Source organism: Hippocampus bargibanti, linkage group LG04 (assembly GCF_051943395.1).
Source record: "Hippocampus bargibanti isolate YZ-2025 linkage group LG04, ASM5194339v1, whole genome shotgun sequence".
NCBI classification, from domain to species: Eukaryota; Metazoa; Chordata; class Actinopteri; order Syngnathiformes; family Syngnathidae; genus Hippocampus; species Hippocampus bargibanti.
The window spans coordinates 14761141-14774266 of NC_142737.1; the positions used below are offsets into that span (position 1 = coordinate 14761141).

General features: G+C 38.5%; 1 protein-coding gene across 2 annotated transcripts; it reads right to left on the reverse strand.

Annotated features, from left to right (window-relative positions):
• Positions 1–1588: 1588 nt before the first annotated feature.
• On the reverse strand, positions 1589–12776 carry polk (polymerase (DNA directed) kappa). 2 transcript variants are annotated; one of them, XM_088994239.1, is made up of 14 exons: positions 12422–12776; positions 12052–12171; positions 11830–11982; positions 11064–11195; positions 10828–10978; positions 10542–10751; positions 10022–10146; positions 9021–9187; positions 8899–8931; positions 8720–8816; positions 8094–8265; positions 4690–5616; positions 3380–3428; positions 1589–1984 (listed from the first exon to the last, which is right to left on the reverse strand). In XM_088994239.1, exons 1-14 carry the CDS (start codon positions 12548–12550, stop codon positions 1903–1905), a joined length of 2547 nt encoding a protein of 848 aa, XP_088850365.1. In that variant the 5' UTR covers positions 12551–12776; the 3' UTR covers positions 1589–1902. The 2 variants fall into 2 exon arrangements, with proteins under 2 accessions (XP_088850365.1, XP_088850366.1); XM_088994240.1 differs by lacking the exon at positions 11064–11195.
• Between the last annotated feature and the right edge of the window lie 350 nt (positions 12777–13126).

Genomic DNA, 13126 nt, shown 5'->3' on the forward strand with positions numbered 1-13126 from the left:
GGAGCCTTAATGTGCATGCTCTATATTTAAACACAGTTAGTGCATACCTCTGAAGATGGAGGCTACTGATTCGCTGTGGCGACCCCTTGAAGGGAAAAGCCGAAAGGAAAAGAAGAAGAAGAGTGTAAGATTAACCATAATGCCTTGAAAGTTTTGCTTGCGAGAGGTATTTGTTGTTTAGAGTTGGTCCACCTCCTGTGAGTTATTTGCTGAATTTGCCCCCACATCACTATGGGACGCTAATCAAATGCCAAGGCCTATTCTTTTATCTGAAAAAATAAGCAGAAAATACTGTTTCTTTTGATTGTTTGTTTGTGTATTTCACCACAATAGGCGACTGAATCTACAATGAACCTGGACGCTTGCGGTTGAAGTCAGAGGGCATTAATCTTGCGTTGCCACTCTCACTGACAAATTCAGTTAGATTCTTTTACTACTACGTGTTTTTGAATGTTGCTGTGCCAATGACCATTTTGTGTTTGGGAGCATTTTACTGAGCAAGTTGCTTGTTATGTAGCCACAAAGGGACATAAGTCTTCTTGTGCCGGTCCCAAGCCCAGATAAATACAGAGGGTTGTATCAGGAAGGGGATCCGACCTAAAAGCTTGGCCAAAACAAATATGCGGGTCAAACCTTTGAAGATGGAGGACACTGATTCGCTGATCCATTGAAGAGAAAAGCCGAAAAGGAAAAGAAGGCGACTGAATCTGTACAATGAGTGCAAATTAGAAGAAGTAGATCATATGGACTTATAGAGCTTTTTGAGCAGAAATGCAAAGAAGCTATTTACAACAAATAGGAATCACATTTCTATTGGGAGCAACCCCAAACTTCTTTAGAAATCTTTAGACCTTTTTGCTTTCTCACCAATCTGTTATTATTTTATTTTTTACTAAAAAGAATAAGTAAATCCAAATAATCCCTTTACATATATCTACTTACACCCATGGAATGACTTTGGAGTGTGTTTAAATAATTACAGGTAACGCAGATTATAAACTATATAATAAAGTGGGTTTGTATTGTTTTTTTTTAATGTGACTGTGGAAGAAACTGTCTGGGGACCTCTGCCTGCTCTACAAAAAACATTTGAATCTATTCTGAAGATAAAGAAGTGCAGCCCATTATGCAGACAAAGCTATAAGTTACATGTATGATACTACCTACAGTACTGCACTTTCTATCCACCATGAAGCATGGCACACCAACTATTCTGTTAATGGGGCCCAAAGGTCGACTCTGCTCTGGCTACACATTGTTTCTCACGGTATTTTTCATCTAACACAGAAAATACCAATAAATAAATAAATACATACATACATACATACATACATACATACATACATACATACATACATACATACATACATACATACATACATACATACATACATACATACGGGCGGACAAATAAATGAATAAACGAATGAATGAACGAATAAATGAATATATGCATAAATGAATAAATACATAAATAAATAAATACATAAATGGATAAATAAATGCATAAATAAATAAATAAACAATCACATTTTACAAATCAAAGATATCAACAAAATGATAAAAAGAGTTATTGCAAGCACATTTATAGAAGGACACCATTAATTTATTGTTATACATTACATAGGACACTTTCAAAACAAAAGTTATAAATATTACTATATCAGCATATATATGATCACTTCAGCATGATACAAGGTTTTCACTTGTGTAGAATAAAACATGATTCGTAAATATTTACATAGTCAAATTGTTTTCCTTGTTTTGAATTCATTTTATGACTACTGTACAGTAAAAGAGCAGGTGAATAAAAATAGGTTCCAACAAGAACTGTATCTCAGTTGAGGTTGAAGTGCAATATTTTTTTCCCAACACTTCCAACTTCCTGTGTATGATGTGCTATCATCTGAAGAACTTGTCAATGGTGTTGTGAGGGCTCTGACCTCTGGCCTTTTTTGAGGGCAGATATGAGGGTGAGTCTCGTCTGGAGGTGACAGGCAAGCACAAAAATGTCATGTTATTCTACATACATTTGATGAATGCCAGAATATGTGTGTTGCATGTTTCTTCCAAATGTGGGACCTCTTAACTCATTCACTGCCAGACGTGCAAAAATGTGTCCACTCCAGTGCCAAGGTTTTTGTCATTGTCTCTTGAATTCCAGGATCCACAGAATATTGACTTTTAGGACTACATAAAAATTCAATGCAGTGGTAGAAACATTACACTCTCTTCTTTCATCAGAAAAAGAGTTAATTCCTAAATTATATGGGTCAGGATTTGTATGAGTTTGAAATGAGGGCAGCTGTCCAAAATACAATGCAATACATCCATTATGGTTTATATAGCGCTTTAACAACAGCTGACGCTGGAAAAAAGCGCTAACATGGAAAAAAAGGAAATCTACCCCCTTGTGGAAAAGAAAAAAAAAACATTGCCAGAGGCCATGGCCAGCGCTTTATCGACAGCCAAGCATGAAAAAACAAAACCCGAACAAATGATGCTATGACGCTCTACGTCATATTTTCAATTCCCAAATAAAGTCAGGGATGACAGTGAATGAGAGGAATGAAGATCAGTCGCAGCAAGACGGAATACATGTGTGTGAATGAGAGGGATCCAAGTGCAAGAGTGATGCTACAGGGAGAAGAGATAAAGAAGGTGGAGGATTTTAAGTACTTGGGGTCAACTGTCCAGAGCAATGGAGAGTGTGGAAAAGAGGTGAAGAAGCGTGAGAAAAATGTCAGGTGTGATGTGCGATAGAAGGGTTTCAGCTAGGATGAAAGGAAAAGTGTATATAACAGTGGTGAGACCAGCCATGATGTTTGGACTGGAGACAGTGCCACTGAAGAAAAGACAGGAAGCAGAGCTGGAGGTAGACGTTGAGGTTTTCTTTGGGAGTGACCAGGTGGGATATGATTAGGAATCAGTATACTAGATGCACAATTCATATTAGAGGCTTTGGAGAGAAAGCCAGAGAGGCCAGACTGAGATGGTTTGGACAGAGAGAGTGACTATATCGGGAGAAGGACGCTGAGCCTTGAACTGCCAGGCAGGCGACCGAGAGGAAGACCGAAGAGGAGGTTTATGGATGTGGTCAAAGAGGACATGAAGGGAGCTGGTGTGAGAGAAGAGGATGCACAAAACCGGGATAGATGGAGGACATTGATTCGCTGTGGTGACCCCTGAGGGGAAAAGCCGAAAGGAAAAGAAGATGACAGTGAATGAGTTAAAAGGGTAATACACATTTCCAATGGTGTAAGATTATTGTCAAGAAGCAATAAATAAATTATATATTAAAAACAATTATCCTTACTTTTTGTGCCATTTTGTTTTATTTGGTTTAATGTATGACATTATCCACAACACACTGTCTTACCTTTTGCTTTTACCACTACCTGCCTGCCTTGGTGGGGGGATGCATGTATCTGTGAACACAGACAATCCAAATTTTATTTTCTCCTCTTTGGGGGAAATAAAAATAAAACTTTTCAAAATGACCTAAGGACTGCCATACATGCAGCAACTCGTTCCAAACATAAAGCATCCAATCTGTGAGATAGTATTGTTTAAGAGGAAATTGCGGTCCCAGAATTGGTTCTTTGAACAAGAAAAGACAAAGGCGAAAAAGCGATTTGGACAATTCCAAGACTGGCAAGAAGAAGCCCCACAGGGTGAAATAAGATGTTTTTTCTCTATGGGAATCAATACAAGAGCTTCACATCAGTGTGGCTTGCTATAAGTAAGAAGGTCATTGGCCACAGTCCCCTTCCAAAGTGATATTGGCAGTTTCAACATGAACAGGATGTATATCTATATATTTAATTCGAGAACACAACAACAACAAAAAAGATTGAAATACCTAATGGCGTATGAGAAGGGTGTCAAATACATTTTTTGCCGTGGGACACATTTTTGTTACAGTTTCCTCTCAGGAGCCGTTATTAATTAGAGAAAGCCATTAGAATGTTTCATCCCCTCCACATACTACATATACAGCACACAACAAATGAATGAATAACTAGTTTTCACATTTGAAGGACAAAATAATGACTGTTATTGTGGTTTACATGGGTCAAATTAAAATTTTGGTTCGAATTTCAGCAAGCGTCATGAAATTTCAAAAGTTTGATTTGTTTTCGTGGGCCGAATAAAATGGTGTGACAGGCCAGATTTGGCCCACGGGCCTTGACTTGGACACCTGGTGTATAATTTAGTTTTACTCCCTGGTGCTTTTTGCCATCTTTGTGACTGCTTTATTTCCTGTATATCATAGTTGTCTATAGTCAAGCGTTTTGTTACAGTTTCAGCTGTTGTTAAAGCACTGTATAAATCTATATGTATTGTATTGTAGTGTAGTGTAGTGTATTGTAGTGTATTATTTAGATTTCAACTGAAATGTGATATCTCTTCAAATCCTGTGGGACAACAACCCTGTTGTTATTCTTTTGAATTAATGGTGCTTTTTCTATATGGGACTAGTGATGTCAAAGTGTGATAGTTACCACAGAACCAAATTGAACTTAATGTGATATTGGAATGCCAGTCTGCCCAGTATAATATGTAAATGACGGGAACCTTTATTGTCACATGACGGAGGCAACACCAATTGGTGCCCCTGAAAACCTTGCGTTTGACTTTGAAGATTCCATCGTAATTTGTCATGAATTTGAATGAACGAGAACTCACCGCTGAAATTGCTGTTTGCAGTTTCAACTGAGGGTGTGGTCGCCATCTCATGCAGCACTTCCTGGTTCAGGCAGAGGTCAACGTGGCAATTGAAAATAGTGAGGTCATTTGTGTCCTGGGTCAGCTGACACACCGGGCAGACGAGAAAGGGACCTTTGTCATGATCTGACCGAGGCCTGTGTGAGGTCACTGTTCCGCTGTCGTCGTTGATTAATGTGGTGGTGTGAACATAATCATTTGTCAAGTGCTCTTGGTCCGGTCGTTGATTATATTTTACTTGGTCCCTATGTACCTTAGTCCTCTGCTCTTTCATTTCTGGCTGGTTCTCCTTTATATCTGCATTTGAGTTCAATATACAGATCTCTCCTTTACTAAGACACTGATCTATATGACTGTTGAAGACATTCAAATCGTCTGTGATCACATGGCCGAAACACACAGGACAGGTGAGGCAATTCAATGCTGAGCTTGATGTAGACGGTCCAGCCTCAGAAGGGCAAAGGGGATCTGTTTCTGAAAGATGTGAGGTCGTATGTTTTGGCCCCATTCCCTTTTTTGGTGTCTCCGGCCTTTCATGTTCACCCTCGTCTCGGAACGTAAGAACAGATGATTCATTTTGTCGTTCTTGTGAGCAAACCTGAAGCTGCAATCTCTTGGCATGCGCTCTTTGAAAGAAAGACAACCGAGGCCCGTCAACAGGCTGGTCCTCCAGTAAGCCCTTTTTCTTGATTTGCCAAGTAACCTCCCCTTTAATCTGACACGTTTGTGTTGTAGGACTACAAGATTGGAGACCATCCCCTTCAAACTGTTGACGTAATTCCTGGGTGGATCCTCGGATGTCTCCCTTTCCCGATTGGAGGAAACCAATGATGCTCTTCTGCAGAGGCTTTTTATCATCCCGGCTGACAAAGGCAGAGATACGAACACCTACACGAGAAGGAGTTGGATGAGTGAATAGCAATGTGTTACTCACCTGTGCACAGTTAATTCTACATGATTTTTTTCTTTTTGACATTAAAATGCCATTTATTACCTTCCACCAGGGATATTTGACATTTCATCAATCATATCTGATATGGTCTGATCGAGATTGGGTACTTGGTCAAAAAGATGTAGAAAATAAGACAACATACAACATGCTTAAGTCATTCACTGCCAGACGTGCAAAAATGTGTCTACTCCAGTGGCAGGGTTTTTGTCATGTTCACACAACTTCCAGGACCCACAGAATATTGAGTATTCGGACTGCATCTGTGTAAACTCAGTCGTACAGGAGTGGTCCATCGATGAAAAGGTTTCTTCAGTTGTCGTCTGTACTTCATTGAAGGTGTCGGACGTTTCGCTCCTCCTCCACAGTTCGCTGACGAAGCTTATTGGATGAGGAGCTAAACGTCCGACACCTTCAAAGAAGTACAGATGACGGCTGAAGAAACCGTTTCATCTCTTAGGGCTACATAATCATTCAATGCACCATAAGAAACCTTAGACCACAGGTGTCAAAGTCAAGGCCCGCGGGCCAAATCCGGCCCGCCACATCATTTTTTTCGGCCCGCGAAAGCAAATCAAACTTGTTAAATTCCATGATGGTTGCTAAAATCTGAGCCAAAATTTCATATTTTTGGATGTCAACCACAATAAAAGTCATTATTCTTGACTTCAGATTTGAAAACGAGTTATTCATTAATTTGCTGTGTGCTCTATATGTAATATTTGAAGGGATTTAAACATTCTAATGGGTTCCCCAAATTCATAACGGCCCTCGAGAGGAAACCATAACTACAATGTGGCCCGCGGCGAAAAATTACTTTGACTATATTCTCTCATCAGAAAAAAAAGTTAATTTCTAAATTATATGGGTCTGAGGTTATCTGAACTTGAAATGGGGGTAGCTGTTCAAAAGGCAAATGGCAAAAACACTGCCAGAGGTCTGACCATCGCTTTATCGGCATCCCCCCGACCCCCATGTAAAACCAAAACCCGAACAAATTCGGGAATGGAGTCACTTTGGCAGTGAATGAGTTAATTCACCAGATGCTGTATTGTCAAAGCACATTTGATTCAGATTGCACATTAAGACCGTGTGTATGCATGTGTGACTAAAAGCTATTTTTTAAAGGACAACCGACGTCACTTTTTTGTTTTTTAACAGACATCAGAAAAACGTTTTATAGCATCTAAAATACCCAAAACACGCAGGCTGATATAATTAGTCAAATGCAAAACACCAATAAAAATGACTTAAAGTGTCCAAAAACTGCCACAAATCAGCTCGAAACTGGGGATTTTCAGAAAGTCCCGCCCCCAGTTCGTGACGTCACGCCCCGGTCGTCTTGCCTTGCTCAAGAAACAAAACAATGGGCTCACGGAGTTCAGATTCGGAGAAGATGCTTTCTTGTTATAATAATACATTTAATTTCAAGCGCCTTTCAAAACACCCAAGGACACTTCACAATAAAAACAATAAAACAAAGCACATAACATACTCATTACTCATCCAGTTATGAATATGATTTAAATAGTTCTGAAGAGAAAAGCATAAATGTTTGCAATCAATTAAAGGAGTCCTCCCATATCAATTAGAGCCGGTAGTGACACCAATGTAGCGTCCCAGAAAATGCACAAGATGGCGCCCAAGCTTCGTTGGAAATGGGCTGATTTGTCTGCTGGGAATTTGTGTCAACTCGTATCAAATAGTAGTCTTGGTGCAACACACAACGATTCACCATCGCATTATTTATGTGTTTTCCTTCTAATTTCGCCATCAACACGGATCAACACGAAGTTTTCAGACCAAACAAAGTACCCAAAATGCATTGTGTGTCGCTTTCTCAGTCAGGGCCATTCCTGACGTGATGTCACGTCAGGAATCGTCACCAACTCAAAAACAAGACTTCCTAAATACTCAGCGCGACTCTTAAAATGTAAAATATAGCTATATGCGGTGGAATCTTTGTAAAATACGCTCAGTAGAAGACATTTGAAGTGATTTTACAAATTATGGGTAGAACTTGTCCAGTGGCATCGGTTGTCCTTTAAAACTAGAGTGTGATCGAGATGGCAAAGGTGACAGCAATATAAACTGAAAATACGACTTTATCATGTGATATGACACTACATCAACAATTAATACAATTTTCACATGTGGTAGTACGCTTCCATTAAATCAATCCCAAACAAAATCAATGTAACTTGTTTAAAGTCTTATATTTGAGGATTAACTTGTCAGTTGTTGTGCTTGTGTAAGGTCTCCTCATTTTCTTCCCATGGATCCAGGAAAAACATTCCGACTATAATTTTCCCGTGTGTTGAGTTTTTATAATCCAAGAAAGCCAATCATTGAAATGTTTAAGCCGTAGCGAAGATATTTGCTGTCAGAGTGCTATTGTATTGCAATGTGTAATTACCCATAAGCCTCAGTCTGAGTGGCTGTGGACTTTCATTCTCTGTTTCTGTTTTAAGAAGATCTTTAGCCAAAGCAAAGATCTCATCTGCAGTGGCGATGGCACACGGTAGCGTCACAGCCCTGGTTTTCACCTCAAAGTTCACATTCTTCAGCTTTAGTGTGACAGTTTTACCCTTTGGGAGAGTGAGAACACAGTTGAAAGGGAAGTGAGTTACACACACACACACTTTTACAGCAACATGTCGCTCCCTAGGAGACATTTTCAAGCACTGACAGTGGCTCCTGCTGTCTCCTTAATGGCCATCCATTTGCTGAAGCTATCAAGACTACATCAGGGCCCTGGCAGGGGGGTGATGACCATGCCTAACATCCAACTCTTCCTTTATCAATTTAATAGGTAGTAAGAAATACAATGCTGAATTACAAATGGGGAGACACCCCCAAGAATCAATTGGATTCCCTCAAATACTATTTCTAATGAGAAACAAAAGCTAATGTTAAAACTTTAAAACACTTAATCTTCCATGCCTATTGTGTTACTTCCAGCAATGTTGGCGCCACGGTGTTCTCCAAATAAAATCCCAGAGCAACGAAGGGGATCAAATGAGCTCATCAGACAAGCAATACCTTAAGATCTTCTTTCCTCAGGTCTTTTGCTAAGTCTTCACACAGCTCTCTGCATAAAGATATCTGCTCATCAGGCCTGTTTAGTTCTTTAAATGTTCTGTTCATAGTGACACAGGATGGAGACAGAGTGACAAGGAGATAAGTGGATTGAAATGACTCACTCATCATGCAAAATATACCTCTCTGTGCTCATGCTTTTTCTTTCTTCGTTCCTACATGAAAGAAAAGCGGGTTATTTCCTCTCCAAGCCTATTACGGTATGATGACTTTCAGTGGGCAGGAAATGGAGTGATAAATTTACCTCACTATGTATGTGGAGCCCAGACCCAGATAAACCCGAATGAACTGACGCCAGGCTGTCTCGGAAAACAACAATGACAACAGCGCCATCTGCTGACCAAGATGAGCACAGGTACTGATGTCGAGAGCATTCAGCATCTTTTCGCTCACCTTCCCTATCCCTGAAACCTGCGCTCAAAATAAATAAATACATAAATAAATTAATTAATAAATAAACACACAAATAAATAAATAAGTAAATAAATTAATAATAACAGTCGCAGGATAATTTCTATCTGATCAATATATCTATCAATATATCTATCAATATATATATATATATATATATATATATATATATATATATATATATATATATATATATATATATATATATATATATATATATATATATATATATATATATATATATATATATACAGTAAAGTCTCGTTATATCGATATCGGATATATTGATAGTCCCGGTTATATCGATACTATTTCTATGCACGCACGGAGAAAATTACATGCAAACAGGGTCGGATATATCGATAGTCCCGGTTATATCGATATTTTTTCAGACTCCCTTGAATATCGATATAACGAGACTTTACTGTGTATATATATATATATATATATATATATATATATATATATATATATATATATATACATATACATATATATATATATATATATATATATATATATATATATATATATATATATATATATATATATATATATATATATACACACACACACACACACACACACACACACACAGTAAAGTCTCGTTATATCGATTATATCGATAGTACTGCTTATTACGATACTATTTCTATGAATGAGAAAATTTACACGCCGCAGGATCGGATATATCGATAGTCCGGTTATATCGATTTTTATTCTGAAAAAGTTTTTCACAGAAAAACTTATCCTGTGACTGTAAAGTGACCTCGAGAGTTTTGTAAGGCGCTTATAAATGAAATGTGTAATTATTCATATTATTATTATTATTACTTTGCGAACTGGAAGGTTTTGGATGAAGGCCATGATGGTCTCTCTGTTGGAGGCCAGTCTGTACTGTCCGTTAGGCTTGTTTTTGTCGCTGCATACCTTGGCCAGCATCATATTTGGAGCGATGCCTGGAGAGGGACACAAATAAATGGCAGATTAGTAAATGAACAGCTAATAAATCCTAACATCCAAAGAAAATTGAAATTTGAGGAAAAATATCACCATTCAACTCTGTGTTGATTTTTTTCGAGGTTCTGCCATACAAGGGTAACATTTTGATGGCAAATTAATCATGTTTACAGATGACCAAGAACCAGTAATTGAATATTATGTGACAGAGGAAAGGATCAGTACACTATGAGCAATGCCATTTGGGATGATTACATCCTCCAAAGTTCGCTGACGAAGCTTTTTGGATGAGGAGCTAAATGTCGTTATTTTTCATTGGTCACCTTCAAAGTTCTACATCAAGCAGTTTTTGCAGGCTCCACTGGACTATATCTAAGGGTTAGTGTCTTCTCACCTGCACTGGCAGTCAGCATGGTTTTCTGCTCAATGCGGAAGCGCATTTCTCTCACAGCCTCTTCAACAGACGTACCAAAAATCTCTGTGGATTTATCCGTTGCATCAGCAGTTTGGAAATTTGACGTGGATTGAGAGGAATTTGGGCTTTCCTCAAACAGCACAGGAGAGAAGCCTTTCGCCACTGATTCCTGTTGGTGTTCTGGTTGCTCTATACATTGAAAGAACAGTATACATTTCAGATGTCATATTTTGTCATCGCATATCCAGTACATAGTTATCCATGCCTATGTCAATGCTCCAGGAGCTGTAGCGATGTGTCCGACAGGCCTCTGGCCAACTCTTCCTCAGTTCCAGGTGCTCTGTAAAATCCAGATAGGCTTCATCCAGGCTCACTGGCTGGAATTGAGGATCGTAGTCTGCAAATATCTCTCTGATCTAACATAGAGACACAAAACTGATGAGGCAGTGGTTTAGGCAGGGGAGTTGTGTTTATGACGGTTTGTGAGTGTGTCGCCCTCACCTCATTACTCACTGATTTGTATTTATCAAAGTTGCATGGAACAATGATTAAATGAGGGCAAAGTTTTTTGGCTATGAATCCTGGCATAGCGGCCCGAACGCCATATTTCCTGGCATGGTAATTGGATGTGGACTGAAAAAACACAAGTGTGAAATAAATTTACCAAATAAACAAATAAATTGTGACGACTGCATCTAAAAAGCTGTGCTTTGAATGGGGCATCAAATTTCAAACAGTTATGGTATTCAATCTCATTGTGTTGTAGAATGGTCATATTTTACTTTTCAGTACATTTCATATTTAAAATATGGAACTAATGCACATGTGTATTAGATAACAAGTAGCAGCCACAATATGATATACATCTGCATATTTTGTGTGGTGCAGTCAAACTGCATCAAAAACGTGCCAAAGTAAAGACAATCAGGTTTTGTTGTGATTGATACAACAATTTAACAATATTTAAACTATGAATGGCACTTTAAAACTATGAATGTCACTTATAAATGAAATGTAGTATTATTATTATTGCGGTTGAATTTTTTGGGATGCAAAACTGTAATGCATATATTTTTGTCTATATCTTTTAACTATAAGATATCACAAAATAGTCCCAATTATATGCATTCTGTTAAATTATTGTCGCTGTCAGTCAATCAATTATTTCTATAATGAATGATTTAGTTTTTGATCTCATTGTGCAGGAAAGGCAAACAAAGTTGCCAATGGTAGGAATGAAGACATAAATAACAATCTTTTCACTGACCAGCATGCTCATAGATCCAACAGCCACGGGCTTGTCCTTGAGGTCAGGACAGTCTCTCATCTCCACGGCGGCGTAGAAAGCATCCATGTCCACATGCACAATGACTCGGCTCAGATCACGACTCTTCTCCAGCTCAGAGGCCGTCATCTCCACCTAACAGGAGGGCAGTGATGCCTTGTGTCGTGATGTATTCAAATCTTTACAGTGCTTCCATTATGTTACCTGAGCTCGGGCTGCCTTTAACTGCTGTTCTGTGATATCTGCTTTATGCAGCATCATTTTCTCGATGCGCTGGTTCAACTGGTGCTCTTTCTTCAGCTCATTCTCATAAAACTTGGATCCCTTCAAGTGAACGGCAAGAACAGAATTATAATCTTTTCGGGGCTAGATATATCACTGTCTTGGAGATAAGACATGGTTACACAAGATTGGACACAGTCTTGAAAAGGAGAACTCTCACTTGAAAAAAAGCCACCATTGTAAAACATTTACACTTCACTACACTTTTACTTTTCTACTCCGAATTTTGAATATGGAAATTAGTGGATGGTCTATTAAGAGCGTCACCACAAACAGGGATTAGTGACACTACCTTTGAGGATTCCATGATGATCTTGTTGATTTTATCTCTGTCAAGACCCTCCATTCCAGCTTTGTTGTCATTGAGGGCCATTCTGGAGAGGTAACCCTCTCCCTTAGTAGCTGCGGTTTCATTTTCCATCCCGATGATCTGATCCGTCAAGTGGAAATAGTATTTTGTTTACTCTAACAAAAATAATACATTTCAGTGGTATAGCTAGGTACATGGACCATTATAAAGCCAGTCTTATTTGTATATATGATTCATGTTAATCAGCAATTATACAAGATCACGGACTTACAGTACACCAACAGGGTAACTGTCAAAATATGCAACATTGTGTAAACAACAGAGGCGCAGTTCGCAGTTTATAGCACTTCCGTGAACGTTAAACGTAATCGGAAATAGGAGGATTCCTTTTCCGGTGGAAATGCTGGACATCAAAATTAATATTTTTGAGTGTAAAATAGCTTAACGTTTTCGTGGATGCATTAAAAACTGAAACACAAGTACAAGAATAACATTTCAGAAGTCTCTACCATTGGCAACAAGATAAAGTCGAATATTGATGAACGGTAATTTGTGTTTCAAATAGTAGTTTGTTACTTAGTAACGGTCAGAGTAGGGCGATTAAAATGTGCCTGCGATTGATACATTAGCAACTTTTATGTGTTATTTATTGCATTTGTTTTACTGCTAAGGGATTTAGCCACACTT

What these genes read in the sequence shown, in the direction of transcription:
- polk (XM_088994239.1), bottom strand. Translation starts at nt 12,550, where the DNA reads ATGGAAAATGAAACCGCAGCTACTAAGGGAGAGGGTTACCTCTCCAGA. An exon ending in TGAGGAAAGAAGATCTTAAG is followed by an intron (nt 8,266 to 8,719) that starts GTATTGCTTGTC and finishes ACTCTCCCAAAG; the next exon opens with GGTAAAACTGTCACACTAAA. An exon ending in TGCAAACAGCAATTTCAGCG is followed by an intron (nt 3,429 to 4,689) that starts GTGAGTTCTCGT and finishes CTGTGTTCACAG; the next exon opens with ATACATGCATCCCCCCACCA.